The sequence below is a fragment of the Sarcophilus harrisii genome, chromosome 2 (assembly GCF_902635505.1).
Source record: "Sarcophilus harrisii chromosome 2, mSarHar1.11, whole genome shotgun sequence".
NCBI classification, from domain to species: Eukaryota; Metazoa; Chordata; class Mammalia; order Dasyuromorphia; family Dasyuridae; genus Sarcophilus; species Sarcophilus harrisii.
The window spans coordinates 114686058-114706925 of NC_045427.1; the positions used below are offsets into that span (position 1 = coordinate 114686058).

At 34.3% G+C, this 20868-nt stretch overlaps 1 protein-coding gene across 5 annotated transcripts in view; it reads right to left on the bottom strand.

Moving 5' to 3' along the window:
* Nucleotides 1-20868, bottom strand: part of ANTXR1 (ANTXR cell adhesion molecule 1) — a 277518-nt gene that overhangs the window by 178448 nt on the left and 78202 nt on the right. For all 5 annotated transcript variants that reach the window (XM_012539935.3, XM_031950625.1, XM_031950622.1 and 2 more), the window contains exon 9: nt 3000-3060. In XM_012539935.3, coding sequence (XP_012395389.1) covers nt 3000-3060 — 61 coding nt within the window. The remainder of the gene's footprint in view (nt 1-2999; nt 3061-20868) is intronic.

The following is a 20868-nucleotide window of genomic DNA, read 5'->3' on the forward strand; positions in this document are numbered from 1 at the left end:
GCTCCCAGGTCCATCTAAGTATGTTTTCTATGAATACATTTTAATAACAGCACTCAGCTTTTTACATGTTATCCCAAAATTATCTTCCCAATTAAGTCCCAACTAAAGAATTTCTACTCTGCAAGCTCATTACATTAATTACAAGGACTCTTCTGATTAATTTCCCACAGTAGTATTGTAATTCCTTAAAAACTGTTAAATTGGGCTAAGTTTATTTGGCAGTTCTATGTTAACCAGAATTCACCATGTATAATAAGCCATGAAAATCATATACTGGAGCCACCCTGTAGGAATAATAACTGTCTCTGAAGGCTGGACTTTAATGATCTACTTGTTCATAATTCTGAGAACCACTTTTATTCTTCTGGTACTTAGCATATTCTTTTGAATAAATAATCACTGAATATTATGTATTTTGTTGTTTAATAAGGAGACTTTACTTCATCTGGCTCTTCCTATTATTCTAAAAGCCATTACCCCAAATTGAGATGAAATCTCAAAGGAACCTCCTCCATCTCATCTATAAAGAGAGAGAATTCATTTCGAAATTAACTTTGACTAGAAATCATGTATTACTTCAGTCATAATTTGTATGTTTCTTATTCTTCCATTAAAGTCTTCTGATGCTCATCACAATAGGGAAGTAACTCTGGATTATTGAAGGATGTGCCTTCATGGTAATCTCTCCCATCACAGTTTAGTAATATATTTATTACATGACCATTGAGTTCAATCCCTTCATTTTACAAATGAGGAAATTGAGGCATTAGTGCATTCAAGTGACTTGCACAGGGTCATGTCAGTATGTGAGGTAAGATTTAAGCATAGGTCTTCTTGATGCCATATATAATCTTCTATCTACTATTCTACTTTGCTTTAAATCCTTTTGTGAGGAATTTGTGGAAAGACATGGATAAAATGAGAAAGCGTAGAAGGTTTGTGGGTCTGAAAGGGTGGGGAAAAAACAACAACTCATGATGAGCACTGAGGTCCATCTATGGTATGTTTTCTATCAATAAATGAAATAATAAAATTTAGTTTTCATTTTTGTTTCCTTCGAGGTGGGAAAATCAAGAAGAGATAATCAAGAGAGGATAATGTTCTTAATTAAGATCTGAAAATATACCAGTGTTCTTCCTATTTTTAACTTTTCAAAAATGACAGAAATCTTTGGGAATTTCCTTACCATTTCTAGATATCAATCCTGGAAGGAAATCTGACTTAGCTAAAATTTTCATCAGTTTTTATTTTAATTTTTATTGATTTTAATGATTAGGACTGAATCTGGGTTTTCATCAGTATAGAGAATTTTCAGTTGAGGAAACTCCTTTTACCAGACTAGGTGAGCACCAACTTAGTATCTTAAAGAGCTACTTAAGAACTTCAGAGAGTATATATTAAAAGAGTAACACAGACAGTGTATGTAGGAGGCAAAACTTGAATACAGAATTTCATGGCTTCAAGACCAGCTCTCTAATCATTCTACCATATTGCCTTTTTTTCTTCACTGCAAACATAGCAAAATCTTGCTCTGGTTAGTAAAAACCAAAAACAAAACTGACAAATAAAAATATCTGACTCAAAATTAGAAGATTCAAAGTAGATTAAAAAAACAACAACAAAAAGAAATTTAGATGCTAACTTTATTACATATTTAAAATGAATAGCAAGCTGTACATAAAGGATTTGCAGTTTTATATGATCATCTTATCTTTATACCATGTTATAGAAATGCTTGTTTTTCCATAAATTAAAAATAAAATAAACTGATAAATATGTAATTGTACTTTAACTGAACTATGTGAACATAATTATACATACAGTATTCAATCTTATTAATTTATAAGTTGGGAAATGACAGATTGAATAAGGCATACAAAAATATTGACTGAGGAAATCTCAACTAAGATTCAATGTATAAAATAGGAAAATAAATTTCATTTTTACTAGATTATAATCTCTTTTAGGGCAGGAACTATCTTTGACTCTTCTCTTGCCTTAATACAGTGCCTGTTATGTAGCAGGCACTTAATAAATGTATATTTATTGATTAGTTATTAATATTAGCAAATACATAGTAGGTTTTTATGAAAGACTTTGACATCCTTTCACACATTTATTGAAATCTTGAACAAATCACTTAATCTCTCTCTGAATCTCAGTTTCCTTCTTGTAAGATGAGGAAGTTGGACTAAATAGCTCTACATCTATGATTTTATGAATTTTTCATTCATTTATTTATTTAACACAGCATTCATATAGTACCTATTGTTTGCACATGTATAATAAAATACTCCTCCTCCCTAATAAATTTAAGATATACTCTCCCATGAACACATACCAACAATGAGAAGAGTGAGCAAAGACGAAGATTGCCTCCTAGAGTCTCACGCATGAGAAACAGGTATGAATGGACAGCTCACACTTACTCCAAGGCCTTTGTTGTCCTCTTGGATGTTCTACCATTCATCATTAAAGGGTACAATGTCTTAGGGAAGCACCCTATTCTGTCAGACTCTCTAGACCTGTTCTCTGCTAAGTGTACAACTCAATTATTTTCTGATCTTTCCATGCAAATGAGAAGACCCAAAGTCTAACACCCTTAAAAATCACAAATGGCCCACTTAAAGACTGAAACTCTGCAATTTTATCAAGTAAAATGGGGAACTCATCAACTGATGAAGGATCTCTGATCAGCCTCTTTGCTACAACCTCCAGTTGAATTTATTCCCCAGTGTTTTTGGCAGCTTTTGGCATGTTCACATTGCCAGTTTTAGATAGCTTTTGATAGCATTGGAGTTCCTTCTTAATACTAAAATATATTAGCAAAATACACATGGTACAATTCTTAGATTGTCTGAATATTAATGTTTGGTGTTTTTTTAATAATAAGGATTTAAGCCAATCATGGCCAATGAATCTAAAGAATACAGTTATCTAATTTAACATCCTATTAAGGAAATTGTATAAGACCAGATAGCAGATTGTTTTCAACTTACCTCCTGCACATATACTTGAAGGTTCAGCTGCCAAAATTTCAATGCATGATTTCTTCAAAATCTAGGGAAAGAAATGGAATTAAATGTCTACAAAAAGTCAATAGACAGCATTAAGACAAGTTGAGTCAAATATAATTTTTGTCCACCAAAATAGAAACTGCAAATAGACATTAAAAAGAACTGCCTTGACATACAAAATCAAGTAAGGAGTATTATCAATCTACATTATCATCAAAATTAACAATTCTTTTTTGAAGGTACAGACACTTACTATGTGAATATAGCATGTTAAGCATATGGAAGTATAACACTCCTTATCCTAAAAAAATAAAGATAGCATTTGCTACATAACAATGACTTGGTAGAGGTAATAAGAAAAAAAGGAGATCCTAAGAGAGAAAAAGAACTCAGGGTTAAGGAAGCCAGAATGTATATCATAGAGGATGTGATGGAAACCAGCCTACAGCTTGGAATCAAGAGACCTGAATTCAAATCCTGTATCCCACATTGAAGAACTCTGCAACTCTTAACAACATAATCGAATGGAAATCAGCCTAGACTTGCAGTCAAGAGACCTGGACTCAAATTCTATATCCCACAATGAAGAACTCTGCAACTCTTAATAAACTGATGCGCTTTCTGAGCATCAGTTTATTAATTTATTCATCAATGAAATGAAGGTGATGATAATACTTGTAGTATGACTTCCAAGAAAACTGATAAAGTTTCAGGCAACTTGTTTAACTTGATGAAAAAAAAAATAAACAAATAACAATAGCAAAAAAAAAAAAAAATAAAGACCAACAAAGATGAAAACAAGCACTAAATAAAGCAATAGTTCAATAAAATTAAATAGAAATGCCTAGAAGCAATTCCATACAGTTCAGAACTATACAAAAAGACAGAAACCTGTAGGTGTTCTGTTCAGAGACTATAACAAGGGAAACTGAAGCTAGTGAGCTCTGCAAACAGGCCTGAAGGAAAGGGATTCTTAAGTCCCAGCCCAGAGGAACAATGGCAGGCGAAAAGATATCTTCCTGTAGGAGGTAGAGATAAGACAGAAGTAAATAGGAGGTGTGCTTCAGGAGACATGAGATCCATGCAATCTCTAATTTCTGGTTAGGAATTAGCAAGATCATCAAAACAGTAAAAAAAAATTTGTGGGCACAAGAAGACAGACATAAGACAGATGTGGCAAGGTAATATAGGCCATCATGGGACCCTTCAGGAGCTATGAAAGCTAGTATAAGATCAAATAAGCTATTGGAGGTCATTATAACCATGTTGTTATTTGATCCTTTTTATCATGTTTGACTCTTTCTGACCCCATTTGGGGTTTTCTTGGTGAAGATACTAGATGGTTTGCCATTTCCTTCTCCAGAACCACACTGAGGAACAAAAGTAATATTTTAATAATTAACAAAAGTAACATAATAATAATTTTCATTATATAACTACAAAAAGAAGATCACAAGGCAAAGAACTGTGTGTGTGTGTGTGTGTGTGTGTGTGTGTACAAGGCCACCAGGGTTATAGATGTAGAACTGAAAGAAATCTCATTTAACCACTCTCACTGTACAAATGAGGAAACTTAGGTCCAGGGAATTAAGGTGATTTGACCAAGATGATATTGGTAATAAGTATAAAGATAGGATTTGAACACAGTTTTATTGACTCCAGGGTCAGTGCTCTTTCTGCCACACAATATATAGAAGCCAACAACTAAGAAAGAAGGTAGAGCCTGGTCCCTATCCTTAGTCTGGCCCCTAATCTAGGACACAACTGAAGAAGACAGGAAGGGAGACCAGGACCCAGGCACCTTATCCTACATATCAGCAGGGCATTGGCCACAGTCGCCAGATGGAATCCAGGCTGCAGAAGGGACAGATCCTAAGCCTGACCATCTCATCCAGAAGTATGAGTGAGAGCAGAGGTTGGCCATGATACAAAGTCTTCCATAAAAAGAGGTTGGAGACGTGATTAAAAAGAAGAAAATTCTTAACACAATGAAATTATATAAGCCAAAACCAAAGAACTATATGGTCAGAATCACTCAAGACTATTTTGCATTTACAATTAAGGAAGGGAAATGTTTGAATAGGATTCACCAAAAGACAAAAGAAAAAAATGGCCTGCAATCATGATTAACATCTTGCAAAATATAGTTGACTTTACAGGGAGGGGATTGAACCTTTAAAAGAACAGAAGACTTTCAAGTATTCCTGATGAAAATGTAAGAGACATAGAAACCTAGAAAAGAAAATAGATTTAAAGAAATAGAAGAGGTTAAATTATGAATAGTTAGACAGATCACTATTGCACTTGGAGTTGGGAATACCTAAATTCAAATTCTGCCTCAGATTCTTATTAGTTAGCTATAACACCCTGGTTAAGTAAAATAATCTGTCTGCCTCAATTTTCTCATCTCTGAAATGGAGTTAATAGTAGCACCATCTTCCTATTACATTGTAAGGACATTGATCATCATACACTATTGTTATTATGGTATACTGTACAATCAGTTCCTATAAGTTTTCCCAGGTTTTTCTGAAACAATCTTGCTCATAATTTCTTATAACAAAATAGTATTCCAATCACAATCATATGGGAAGAAAGGGGCTTGAGCAAAATCTGTTATGTTTCAGTTGAGATTTAAAAAAGAAGGATTAATGATCATGATCGACAAAAACAAAGGCAAAAATAGACCTAATTAAAAGATATAAGCATGGAAGCTACTTTTTGTTAAAAAAAAAAACTATTATAGAAAAATGAAGTGCTATAAATACTAAACATGTATGCACTAAATGGCATAGTGTCCTGATTCTCAAAGGAAAAGTTAAATGAGTTGCAGTAGGGAATAGAGAATAAAACTATGCTAGTGAATTGATAGCAATTTAGAGCAATTTTTATATAACTATAGATAACTTTGATTTCTTCTTTTGACAACTTCCTGTTAATAGCCTTTGACTATTTATCAATTTGGGACTGACTCATATCATTATGAATTTGCCTTGGTTCTCTATATATTTGAAAAAGGACACCTTTATCAGAGAAATTTCCTCTAAAAAAATTCTTCAGTTTCCTGCTTTCCCTCTAATTTTGGCTGCGTTGGTTTTGTGTGTGAAGAAATCAAGGGACATAATCCTTCATAGTTTCATCAAATTTTCCATGCTATAAATGGAAGTTTTAAAAGACAGGGGAGATAAAGATATTAACTGTACAACAGGAAGGTAAGCATAGAACTAGCACTGAATTTGTCTAATCAGTGTGGAAGGGAGATAGAACATTTCCCCTCGAAAGTATTGTATTGTTAAGTGAGTTCGTAAGGTCCTTCACTAATTGGTCTTTGATCTCATTCTAAACTAAGCCTTGACTTGACCTACTCTTGAGTTTCTGAAGGTGGAACTCAAATCCTACAGGCCTGACACCCCATATTGATAACTTCCACCTGGCTGGAGTTTTCAATGGTCTATCAGATCTTAGGGACTAAATTCCCAAAGTCCTCCAGTAGGAGGCTCTCTTCCATCATCAATGGCAGTACTAATTAAATCAAGCTAGCTTTGTTTTTGTTAGTAGAGAATTTATTGGAATGGATTTTGAGGCACAATTTGAGTAAGAAACTGAGGAGATCCTCCAATCATTAAATAAAAGTCTTTTTGACAATCAGAACAAGGTTGGAAGCTAGGAAGCAAATTCTGATTATCAAAGAGACCAGTCTCACCACTGCTTGGGACTAGCTGAGTTTAGAGGTGAAAGACAGTGTTGTTCAATCATGTTTTAGATGTGTGCAATTCTTTGTGACTCCATTTGGGGTTTTCTTGGCAGAGATGCTAGAGTGGTTTGCCATTTCTTTCTCCAGCCCATTTTACAGATGAGGAAACTGAGGCAAACAGTTAAGGGACTTACCCAGGCAAAGTGATACAGTGGGGGGAATAAAAACCTAATTTGGTGTCAGAAGACTTGAATTTGAATCTATTTTCACTTTTTCTCTTTGTAGCCTTGGGCAAATCATAGAATCTCTCTGATCTTCAGTTATTCCATTTGTAAAATGAGAAAGATTGGGTCACAGAATCATTAATGTCTCTTCCAGATCAAAATTTATGCTTCTTTGATAAACACTCGTCAGTGCATTGCAGTGCCATCAGAAAAATCTCATGCCTTCCATAGAGGTTTATCTAGTCAAGGAATAGGTAGATACAAGGTAAAGATATTGCCCTGGACCATATAGGGGGACACTAATATTATATCAAAGTCGGCAGTTTTTACTAGATAAAAAGAGATAGCAATGCTTGAGTATGTGAGGGATGACCATGGATAAATATTAACTTGTTTTACTCAGTTCCAGAGGCTAGGATTAAAAGGAGCAGGAGGAAATTGCAGAGAAATGCTTAAATTTGATGTGCCAAAATACTTTCTAATAATTACTGCTTTCTGCAAATGGAATAGATTGTTTAATAAAGTATTAAGTTCCTTTTAAAGTGGAGTCTGGATGTCCACTTTTCCTAGATTTTTGTGGAAGGGATTCCTAGTGAGGCATAGATTTGATTAGAAGGGTTTTTTTTTTTTTTTGTAATTCCAGGATTCCATAATGTTATTATTTGTTCTTAGGGAAAGTAGAAAAAGGATTTATATGTAGGAAAAATATTTTGACAGCTCTTTTAATGGAGAAAAAGAATTGGAAAGTGAAGGGATGCCCATAAACTGAGGAATGCCCAAACAAGTAATGGCATATGAATGTGATGAATTACTGCTGTGCTATAAGAAATGGTGAAAGGGCAGGTTTCTGAAAAACCTGGGAAGACTTATATGAGCAGATGCAAACTACAGTGGACAGTCCCAAGAAATTAATGTATATAGTAATAGCACTATTGTAAAGACAATCAACTACAGATGATTATTAACTCATCAAAATGAAGCTCTACCACAATTCCAAAGAACTCATGATAATACTAACTGCTTCCAAACTGATAACTGATAAGCTCAGAGTGAGACTGAAGCATATTTTTTCTCTTTCTCTCTTTTTTTCCTTTAAATTATGGCTAAATGCAGAAATGTTTTTCCATGATTTCATATGTTTAATAAGTACTGAATTTCTTGCTTTGTCAATGGATGGGTGAAGGAGGGAGGAAATTTAGAACTGCAAATAAAAATTAAATTTAAAAAATTTTAAAGTGTAATTTTTTAAAAAGGAAAATAGGAGTGGGGATTGGAAAGATTGAGTACAAATCTTTGTCATGAGAAGGATCCTAGAAATATTACTAGGGTACTGAAGTCAAGGGATCACACAAAGAAATAATATAGAGAAAGCAGGCAGGAAGCAGTCAAAAACAGACAGGAGGACTTTGGTGCTAGAATTCTAGAACCCAGTCTCAGATCATCCATTACTACACTTCTACATTTTGGACACTCAAGTAATGCAATTTGGAATTCTCTCTAATTAGTCTAAAATTGTGAGGTTTTAAGCAACAACTGCCTGTTTCATTTTAAGGTTCTTTCTGATTGTTATGGAATGATAGGACTTAGAACTGAAAGAGACCTTAGAAAGTAATTAGCTGATGATGGAAAGCAATTACATGTCTCTTTTCCAATAACAGAGCTTACATGATTGGAAGATTTTAATAAACAGCAATATTTTGAGGATATCTAAAAGAATGTTAATGGGAACTCCCTGGACACTTGAAATTCCCTGGTGGTCATTTTACCTCCATGTACTGTTTAAATAGCCAAACTGCATGTATTTTTGAAAAAAACAAAACACAATGAAAAAAACTAAATTAAATTCTCACCCATGCAGTTTACTGACCTCAAACTCACTTCTTAGGTCCAAACTATAAACACCTTACTATGGAATTTGTACTGTAATGAATATTTGACCACAAAGACAGTAACAGAGTTTGTTGGAATAAACACAAGCTGGATTATGCTCTCAGAAAGTGTCTGCATTTGCTGATAAATCTGAAAAGTGTATGAAGGGCCAAAAAATGTCAGCCAAGCACGGTGATTCAATCCAGCAAAAAGACTGCCTTTCCAATTTTAAACTAAAACAGCTGGAAGAAAAGTATTGCAATAAAATACACTAAAAATTTATCCGTGAGGGGTTTGAGCAGATCTTGACTGGGGCTATACCTTCCATTGATTTGAAATACCTGATATCAAAAGATGAAGAGAAGAGTAACTGGGATTTGTGGGGTGCATCTAATTCCTTAGAAATCTGAACTGTACAGTACAGAACTCAGGTTCCACCTGAGTAGGGAAGGTAGGTAGTAAAGGAAAGAGGGACTAGCAAATCAAGGATAAACATGGCTGAAGGAAGGGGAGTAAAGTAGATATTAAAGCTAAAAGAAGAGTGATAGAAGAAAAATCTGAAAAGAAATGAAAGTATTCAGAGATGAAAGGATATAAGTATAATATAAAAAGGACAAAAAGCCCAAAGGGACTTAAAGTAGAAAGGACACCAGGCATTGTATATGTCTGTTGTCAGCCAGGTTATAGGAAACTAATATAAAGTAGAAATTGTAGGAACGCAATAGAAAAGACAGAAGATTGATGGTCAAAACACTTAGGAAAACTATTTAAATTCACTGTACTTCAATTTACTTGTCTATTAAAAAAGGATTGTTATGAGATGAAATAATAAGTGAAAAGGAACTATATAAAGCTCATAGAATCTCAGAGATGGAGTCATATATACAATTTAAGCAGGAATATCTTTGATATATAACAAGTAGCCATTCAGTCACTGTTCAACTATACTTAAAATAGTTGAATACATGTTTCCTCTACAGGCTAAACATTTTCAATTTCTTTAAGAAGTTTTGATAAGATCAAAACTGTCTGATTTTGTCTGTCTTTGTAGACACTCTGTAGTTCACTAAAGTCTTTTATAAAATATGGTAGCTCAAAGTGAAGATGATATCCCAGGTATAGTTTGTTCAAGGCAGAATATAATAGAACCATCACCTTTTTTCATCTAGAAATTAGATACAATCAATATGGCCTAAGAACATGTTAACATTTTTGGCTGCCATATCACACCACATTATTAACTGATAGAGCTTGTAGTTTACTAAAATCTCTTGGTCTTTTTCAAATGAACTATTGTCCAAGCACGTCTCTTCCATTTTATATTTACATAGACAATGATTCACGTGAAAAGGACCAAAAAATTTTAATGAAGTACAAACTCAATATGAGTCAATAGTGTAATGGAGTATGGAAGCTAAATAAGTATATGCAAGCTGTTATTAATAACTACTACTACTAATAATAATAATAACAATTATTATTATTATTATAACTGTGGAGTGATTGTCTCCTCAAGCCAATATTTTTAAACACTCGCCATGTGAAATCACTCTACTAGATGATGAAAGATGAAAATTAAGACATAGTCCCTGTCCCTAAGGAACTTAAGCTCTAATAAGGGGTTAACACATCTTAATAACCCACATTTGTAAAAAACCTTTACAATTACAAAGTACTCTTCCCCAAAGCCTGTGGAGTAATACAGTTATTATAATTCCTTTCAAGTCTTCATTGAACTTAAATAAAAAGGAACTCAGAGAGGTTGAGTCCTTAACTCACTTTGTTTGTGTTATAGTGTCAATGTTATGTGTCAGTACCAAAGTTAAGAATCAAGTTAAGTGTCTTTAGCATTGCTAATTTTAGGAGAAGAATATGATAGAAGTCAAGGGGAGATTTAGACACAGTGCTCTAATAAAACCTCAAGACAGAAAAATAACTGATGAGAATTTAGTTCTAGGTGGAACCTTAAAGGTCATTTAGCCAGAACTTCTCATTTCTTATATCACTGTACTACTTTGGGACTTTTCTGACCACTATATCCCAGAAAACTCATTGTTGGGAAAACCTCATCATCCTACAAGATCTCATCAACATTGGAATTCTACCTTATGTCTTTCTGATTGGAGAGTTGGAGCCTTGATAAACTCCAAACTCCCTTTAATTAGGGAGTCCAGGTCAGATTATCTCCTCATTTCTTACCTGGCTCAGCTACTCAGACTTTTCTGACTTTTTCACCATGGTCTTGCCTTGGATACCTTCCCTCATGTCTTCCCCTACTTCCCCTGTTTTTCAGTTTCTTTTCCAATGTTGTCTTCTTTCATTAAATTATAAGCTCATTGAGGGTAGAAGCTGTATTTTAAATATAAATATATATATATATATATGTGTGTGTATATATATATAATATATATAATTTATATCCCTAGCAGTTAGCACAATGCATCATATATAGTACATACTTAATGTTTATTAATCAACTCACCATCTATCCTTTATAGATGAGAAAAGTGAGTCCCAGAGACATTTTCACAGAAGTTGTAAATAACAAAACTAAGATTTGAAGATTGAGCCTCTTACTTCAAATTTAGGGCTACTCCTACTTTAGCTATTTATTTCTACTTAGTAAATTACTTTATTTAATAAGATACAAGAGAAAACATAATGGTACCACTTATGTCTCCTTGGATGAAGAAATCCAAAATGCTCTAGGCAAATTTCAGAAGGGATGGATGACTTTTAATCTCTCAAGTCACAACTAAACTTAATGTAGGTGGAAAATCTGGGACCAGGGCAAATAATTATTTTATTTTTATATATAATTATAATAACAGCTCTCATTTCTTTAAATGATTTAATATTTACAAAGCACCTTCTGAAAAACAACACTGTGAGTTAGGATTACTATCCTCCCTTTTTTCAGAGGAGTAAACTGAGGCTCAGAGAGGTGAAATTAATTAACCCATAGTCACATAATGATTAAATGTCAAATAAATTGACCTATAGTCACATAATAATCAAATGCCAAAGTCAGAACTAGATTATAGACTCCGGGTTCAATGCTCTTTCCGTTTTACTCTATTGTCTCTGACACTTACAAAGGGAGCTTCTTGTCCCTAGCCTTCCACAGTACTAGAGATTGTCTCTTCCAGTTAAGGCAATAATTTTTTAAGCAAATCTGTTAATAGAAAACAACACATTCAGCAATTACTTCAGCATAAAATAGTGAGAGACTGGGACCAGGGCTTTAATGGGGCAGAAAGGGGAAGACTGAGGACTAAACATAGAGCAGCAGGGCAGAGCTGGGTATACAGCTAAAAGGCAACATGGGGGCACTAACTCATGTGAGACTATAAAGAACTAACCTTCACTCTAAGACTTCATAAATTTGTTAACAACTGCGCTTGGCTGGGAAGGTGCATTTCTTTCATCTTTTCAAGGACAAAGCAGAAATGGAATTTAGCCTCTGCACCAGCTATCATGGATCTCTATAAATAAAAAATAAGTCCAATACACAAGAGACCTGATTATTTTCTTTCTTATATGAATCACTAGCTTCACTGACTTTGGGGTATTTTTGCTTCATATCCAGATGGCAACTGCAAGAGTGGGAGAGACTAATAGTATATAAACAAGGGCAGTTAGCACAAGACAGACCAAGCAGCCAGGGAAATTGTCCTTGGAAAATGGAGGAAGAGACTCATTGTCCTTTTTATAAAATTCACTTGTTCTCATCTTCCTTCAGCTTGTTTCTCTTGTGTAGATTGATTATCAATTAAGGAAAACATATAAGTAAAAAGAAATACTACAAAGCACTTTCTTAACAAAAGCCCTGTGAGTTGGCTAGCACAAGTCTTGCTATTCTCCTTTACAGATAAGGAAACTTAGGTTGAGAGAGGTGAAATAAATTAATCTATTACTGATGTTAATCAGTCTAGGCTTGTCAGTCTTGTTGCATCTAAGAAAAGTGACCACAATTATTCTTGTGCTTGGTAGATTAGAATATCCTGGAAAGATTTGGATCTAGGGAACTTAAATACAACTCAAAAGTCCTTTTTCTGGGATTTATGTAAATTCTGTGTATCTATCAGAGGATCTTTATAACTGGTAAGGATCTCCAAGGTAATTTATTTTATGGATATTCTAATGTCAAGCATATTTCTCTAGTTCAAAGTATGTTAATCTGTGTATCTGTAGACAAAGAATTAAGGCATGGAGGAGTTAGGATTGAATGGACTAACCACAAGAGGCTACTATAAGCTGTGGAATGATTAAAATGGCAAGATACATTTCTGAGGCTTCTTTGTTCTTCATATTGAGCATTACACTTAGGAAAGTAAGCATAACCTCATACCATAAGTCAAGAGGGAATATGGTGTTTGTTCAGCTGATCTTGGCTTTCCAGTCAACCCAGTAAAAAACTTATCTTTGACTTTCCTATCTGAAATTCTCTTGTGATGTAAATAAAACTTTTTCAGGCAAAAGAATCTTAATTTTATACCTACTGTCCCACAATGAGGGCTAACTTGGAAAAAGGGGATGAGAGGGAAGGAATGAAGAGGAAAAGTCAAAAGGAAGAGGAAAATCCAAGATCATCAGCTCATAAATAAAAGAGGCAAAATAACCACCCCAATTATAAATAAAAGTGAAGGCTAACTAATGACCCCTGTGCTGATGATCATGTCACTAATACAATCCTCATGTAAACTTTTGAGCATTTCTAGTCATTTGTAACTAAGATTTTTTTTAAAATGCTGAAACTAAAGTATTCTTAGAAGGCACTAAACATCTCAAGTATTTTAAATCATTTACTATGCCAAAAATAAGCATTAAGATTTGTTGCATAGCTATTGATTATTCTAAATGTGCTCTTCCTATTAAGATGTAACTTCAGTTTGCCTGTCAGTTTTTCCAATGCATATAACCTTACAAATTAGGCCTTTCCTATGACAGACTAAAATTTAATGTATTTCACCTTAAGAAAACCAAGGTATGAGGTAGCTTGGTAGTGCAGTAGATAGAGCACCCCTGAAGTCAGGAGGACCTGAGTTCTAATCTGCCCTCTGACACTCAACACTTCCTAGCTGTGTGACTTTAGGCAAGCCATTTAACCCCAATTGCCTCGGCAAAAACAAAACAAACAAAAAACCAAGGTATTTCTAAGTATTGTTTTCATCCTTTAATTTGATTTGACACTCAGATTCAAGTTCAAAGCTTTCAGTCTTTGTTCTTAATATATAGTACGAATTTTACACATATTGAGTCCAAATGAAATTTTTAAATCATTAGCAAAAGCTTCCACAAGAAGAAGAAACTATTTAACATGGTTTCCTGTAGAATCACGTAAACTTGATGCCATCCATACACATTCACTGATTAAACTAATATTTTAGATTCTCTCTTTGACTTCAAAGTTAGTTCCATTCATGAGTGATGATAATGAGTGATGAGGCGTAATTATAATGAGCTTAAATTGTCCCTTTGGAAGATTCCACATTTTATATCAATTGTTCTTGACTTATTGCCTTAATAAAGAACAGTTTTTCCCAAATGCAAATCAAATACTATAGTATTCTCACTCTGCTTGCATCTCTTTTATATATCTGCAGTACAAGACCAAGCAATGAGTAAGAAACTGAGTTAAAGATGGTGATAATTGATAAGGGCACTATAAATGTTATAGCGCTTTTAGAAGACCTGTTCAATAATCACCAAATTGATAACAAGTTGCTCTTCACAAATGTGAGATATTTTGATGCATCTTTTTGTTCATAGAATCTTTTTTAAAAATGGAAACATTTTTAGACCATTGTATAAAATAAACACCTAATTGGTCTATATTGGAGAGATCATTGCTATTCTTATCTTGGGGTAATAAATATGTGATGCTTTCTGTTAAGAAAAATGAGATCAAGTTTGATTCAGAGGGAAGGCTGGTAAATTAATAGTTAGCTAATAATTCATGTATCTCTGAGATATTCAAGCCAGTAATAATGGATCTTATCCAGATCAGCCATTTACCAGTTTTATAGAGAAACTAAAGGTTTCATCACTCCACCTTGATATAGCCATCCTGTCCATTATGTTAAAAAGCATACAAGCTTTTTGTTCAATGTTTAATAGAACTTGCACTTTTCATTGTGTTGGACTTCTTTGGACTATTTAATTGATCAGAAAGTGTTTATGTAAGACTTCTTGGGGTTCCTTTTTTAATTTCTTTGCTTTCCAAAGCTCTGAAACATATTTTTATGGATGTTTGTTTGTTTATTTTGTGTCTGCACTGCTTTAATTCCTTGTATCCCTCTAAACTTTTAGCTTTCACTTTTAATTGTTGTCTAAGGGAATCAAAATTTCTGATATATTTTTGCATTATAGATTCCATTCTACCATTCTACACATTACTTTCTTGTTGACATTAACTGAGTGTTTTGTGGTTTTGGTTTTCTAATTCATGGGTACATTGGTATAATCTTCAAATGGCTGCTTCCTTAGAATTCTATTTTTCTTCCTATTATCTATAACCTGGTAAACATCAATGAATCATTTAACAAGCATTTATTTAGTGTTTTTCATAAGCCAGGCACTGTACAAAGTTCTTGAGATAAAAAAGAAAGACAAAAACACAGCCCCTGTTCTCAAGAAACTCAGATTTTAGTAAGGGGAGGAAGGTGAGATGAAATGTAAACAATTATGTATATACAAATATAAAGGGACAAGGATGGAGGTGGGATGTTTGGGAAGAGGAAAGTTTGCCCCTTTAAGATCTGATCTGAGTTTTTTTTTTTTTAATTTGGTGAGGCAATTGGGCTTAAATGACTTGTCCAAGGTCACACAGCTAATGAGTGTTCAGTGTTAAGTGAGAGAGGTCAGGTTTGAACTCCATGATTGGTGTTCTATCCATTGTGCCATATAGCTGCCCTACATTTGATTTGTATCTTGAAGGAATTCAAAGAAGCTAGAGTGTGAAGGTGAGGAGGGAAAGTATTCCAGGCACTGGACAGTGAAAAGGAAGAGTAGGACTTGGAATTTCATGAATATGGAGTAGAAGTCCCAGACTGTTGGATTTAGTGAATGTGAGAGTAGTCCAGTGTAAGAAGATTGGAAATGTAGGAAGAAGATAGATTGTTAAAGTATTTAAAAGCCAAGGAGAGGATTTTATATTTGATCCTGGAGGTAATAAGAAGCCATTGGAATTAATTGAGTAGGAAAGTGTTATGGCCAGACCTATGCTTTAGAAAGATCACTATAGCATCTGAGTGGGGGATGAAATGAAGTGAACAGAGATAGGAGACTATGGAAACAGCCAAAAGACTATTGCAATGGTTAAGGTGTGAGAGCTTGAACCAGCATGGGGACTAAATGAGTACAGAAAAGGAATTGTATATAAGAGATGACATGACAGTAAAAATCAAATGATATGACCAACAGATTAAATTTGTGGAGTGAGGATAGTGAAGAGTCAAGAATGACACTAATTGTAAGCCTGGGTAACTAGAAGATCCTTGATAGTAACAGGGAAATTGGAATTGAAGGAAAGATAATTACATCTGCTTTGGACATGTTGAATTTGAGATTCCTATGGAACAACCAGGTTGAAATGTCCAAAAAATAATTAAAGATACTAAACTGAAAGTGGAGGTTAGGAATGGATAAATAAATCTAAGAATCATTTTAATAAAGTTGATAATTAAATCCATGCGGATTGATGAGGTCATCAAGAGAAATAACGTATTAGAAAGGGACCAAGGACAGAGCCTTAGTGGACCAAGGACTCATATGGAGGAAGATTCAGCAAGAGAATAAGAAGGGGCTGATAGTTACATAGGAGGAGAAGCAGAAGAAAGCGGTGGCATGAAAACCTGGAGAGAAGAGAGTATTAAGAAGATGAAAGATGAAAGAAAGAAAGATTTAGTAAAAATGTGGGAACGTATTCTCTATAAATTTATTTAAACACTATAAACACTATAAAGAAAGAATGGGAGGAGGATTGAAAAAAGTCAATTAGGAATCCATCGGTAACAAAAAGAGTAGTTTCAACTGAAAGATAAGATTGGAATCTAGATTGAAAAGAGATCAGAGGAGAATCAAAGGATAGGAAATGGAGTCACTAAAGTTAGGAGAGTCAAAAGCTATCTGGGACTGTTGGATCCAGAGAGTTATTTCATTGTTTTGTTTTTTTTAAGGATGAGGAAATCATGGGTATTTTTGTGGGAGACATGGAATGTGCCAGTAGACAGGGAGATATTAAAGATTAGTGAGTGAGGATGATAAATAGAGGAGCAATTTGCAGGTATAGTTAAGATGTAATGGGATCAAGAGTGAAGTAGAGGGGTTTTTCTTGGTAAAGCAAAGAAAGCTTCTGTCATCTCTCTACATGATACTGGAGTGAAGAAGAAGATAGTGAGGAAAGATAAATATGACATGAGGTAGATGGAAAAAGAAGGAACTCTTAGTAAACACACTCAATTTTTTCAGTGAATTATAAGAAAGTGTCTGTAGCTAAGAGTTGTGCTATTTAAAAAGTTTGAAAGACAGTTTTTTGGATAAGTTAATCATTTGTTAATAATGCCAGTATGTTATTAATAAAAGGATGGTCATTTGACTTTCTCTCTTAGATCAAAGACCCCTCACGATGGAGGACTTACAGTTTGCATGCCCCTAGAAGAGCAGTGTTCCTGAAGGTTGCAATCAATTTTGATTGGTTAACAATTAATAAGAGAATGAATATTACAATGACAGACCAGACTACATTACAATGAGGGTCTCTGGATATGTGACTTGGATCAACCAAGTTTTGATTCAAGAGAATTTCATATCGCCTGTCTGACAAAAGGCAGAACCAACTTTCCCCAGACCTATCTAAGTAAACACAATGAGCAGGAATGTACCCTTAACCTAAACTTAGAGTTTATTTTATTGTCTTTGGTTAGATCTTAGCCATCCTAGCTGAGTAAGTCTTTGAGAAAGATTTCCCACACTGGTTAATTTCTGTATGAAGAAACAGAAAAAGGGAAAAATCTGGATCCTAATTCAATAATTAATATCAATACAAAAGAGAAATAATCATTTCACTCAGAGGCTGGGTACAGAAGTTTGATGAAAGATGAAAAGAATTGGAAAAGCCACCCTGGTAAGTACAATAATGGGTAAATTAAGGAGGTGTTAGAGGATTACTTTCCTGAAGTGAAGGTTCACTTGAGATTATGTAACATAAATTTATAATGGAACTAGTCAGCATGGTTTCTTGATTGTCTCCAGCTTGGTCCAGCACCGTGTGAATAGAAACAAAAGTAGTAGAGGGTGAGAGCAACCCAAGGCTGAGGCTTGGCAACACTGGCTTTAACTATTGTGTGTAGGTTCTGAAATGTTTTTACACTGTGAAAAAGAGGATGTTTGTCCATAATGACTATAGCAGATACCAGCTTTTTTGTATTGCTCTCTTTTGGTATGCTAGGTCTATTTAGTTGGATTCATGCTAACAAACTCCAAAAGAGTTTTTCAGAATTTGATTTTGTGTATGTCCTTTTCCTTTTTTTGCTGAATCTGCATTTAAGAAAGTGTAGCTAATTCTTGTGATTTCCCTTTATTAGTCTGTAATATGTTGTCATGTCATATTCCTTGAAGTTGAGGATATTGCTGAAAAAAAAAAAGCAGGACCAAATCCTTGCCTATCACTAGTAAAATCTGTTTCCAATTTTATCATGGCAAAGTACCAGCAGAGATTAAAGGCATTCATAACTTCAGTCCATTTTATGCATAGTAGTGTATGACTGTCTGACTTAGTGATAAGCATCATCTGCCCCACTGCATTTCCAGCAGGTAAAGCATTGGTGTTTCTGATTTTGTTCTGTTGTATCTTTCCTTCTTGTATTATTAAAGCATGAGGGAGCATCACTTGCACCAAGTAGAACCAAGCTGTATTACTATGCTGCTCCATCTATTTATTGGATTCTTAGTAGCAGTTATATTATACTTAATGGTGTATGTGATCCAATCAATGTTATCACTGGAGTCTAATTGGTTGGAGTTGCAGATTTCCTGTCAAGTCTTCATAGCTACTGTGATTGGCTCAGAACTCATAGATTTTTATACACCAGATTACATCCTAGCTGACATTTTCTTAATTTATCATATTCTGTGCCATATCATGGGATAGCTGGGTGGCTCAGTAAATAGAGTGTTGGTCCTGCCATCAGAAGCTGAAGTCTGACATAAGATACTTCCTAGCTGTGTGACCCTGGATAACTTACTTAACCCTGTTTGCCTCAGTTTCTTCACTTAAAAATAAGGTGGAGAAGGAAATGGCAAACCACTACAATGTCTTTGCCAAGAAAATGCTAAATAGGATCATGAAGAATTAGACATGATTGAAATGAGTAATAACAATATGCCATATTGTAGAAAGCTGTTTGGGTAATGTTATCCTTATCATCTCATTCTTCATATCTTTTTTTGATGAGGTTCTAGTCCTGTGACAATTTAACTATTTTACCATTATTCTTTTATAAGTAATGTTCTTTGAACTTATTCATTGGTGGACAATGTAAGTGCTTTTTGTAGTTTAGTAAAAATGTGGGAACGTATTCTCTATAAATTTATTTAAAGCATCACTATAACTCCAGCAGCACACTGGACGACAGCAAGTTACCTCATCCTGCTTCTCATTCAGTAGGAAACTAGGTAAGAGGTAGTAATGGGAGTAGGCAAGTGAGCCATTTCCTGGATCAGTGAAATAAAAACTAAAGTGGGAGGGTTATTGGGCATGGGAGGAGATTTAATGTGCCAGAAGTCTAGCCTCACAGATGCTTATTTATCTGTTTTTAAAAATCTAATATTTTTATTTCATTCTCCCTCACTGACCATGTTGAGATGACTAGAACAAATATTAGGCCCATTTTACGAATTAAAAAATTGTTCTACAAAGATGGCAGTCGGCCCAAGGTGACCTAGTAGTGTTAGATCCTGAATGCTGTTTTTCCTGAACTATTACAAAAACTTCCCAAACCTCTCTTCCTTCTGCAAAATCTTCTTCACATAAGTAACAAAGTAATTCTGTCTCTAAGTTAAGTGGCCTTGCAATTATACCATTCTCCAATTACACCTTTTTCACCAATAAAGAAGCCAAGAATATTCTCATATGTTTATTCTAGCACAGATGCTTTAAGTGGTATTATTTGGAGAACAGTAATTGGGCTGTTTCTCTCATACACTTCAGCATATAAAAGGCACTGACTTTTAAGGTCCCCTGGAGTTTATTAGTGGCAAGCTGTAAGGAAGTTTCAATCAGATTTTTCTGAATAATAGCAACATCTTTATTAAATTTAGGAGAAAACACCAGACACAATTTCAGAATCCAAGGGTTCAAAATTTGCTTTATCTACTTTGCACTAGTGTGATATAGGGCAAATTACTTGGGAAAGTTTCAAAATGAGAGTGATTTGACTAAATAATCTCTAAACTTCTGACAAGTATTCATTAATTCAATGATTCTGAATTTAAGTAAAAAACTAACCAAAATATGTATTTGTATCTTGGTTACAATTCTGCCCCTTCCCCCTACCCTGGCTTTATAAGCAGGTTCTTATTTTACTGCCTTGAGCAAAGAAATCATATGCAGTTCTTGAACTCACCCTGCATATTTTCTCTAGAAGACTTGCTTTAAATTTATGAGTTGTGGTCTTTTCAAATTCCCTGTAGAAGCCACAATAACAAAAAACAATGAAATGTTTTCTTCCTTATATTTTTACCAGCTTAAAGGGATGACTTTAAAGTTTACGAGTCTTCCAACTATCCCAAAGATTTTTCTTTAACTTCCTGCCAAATACTAGTGGAAACAATGTCAAAACCCAGTCCAATTCAATTTGATCCAATCATCATTCAAGTGCCAACTATGTAAGAGACACTGTGCTAGGTGCTTGGAGTACAAAGATAAAAATGAAACAATCTTTGTCAACAAACATAAAGTGGACAAATAGTAGATATAAGTATGATATAAGAGAAAAAGTGACAAAGGAAGTAAACAAGCATTTATTAAATGCCTACTCACTGATAGATATTGTGCTAAATG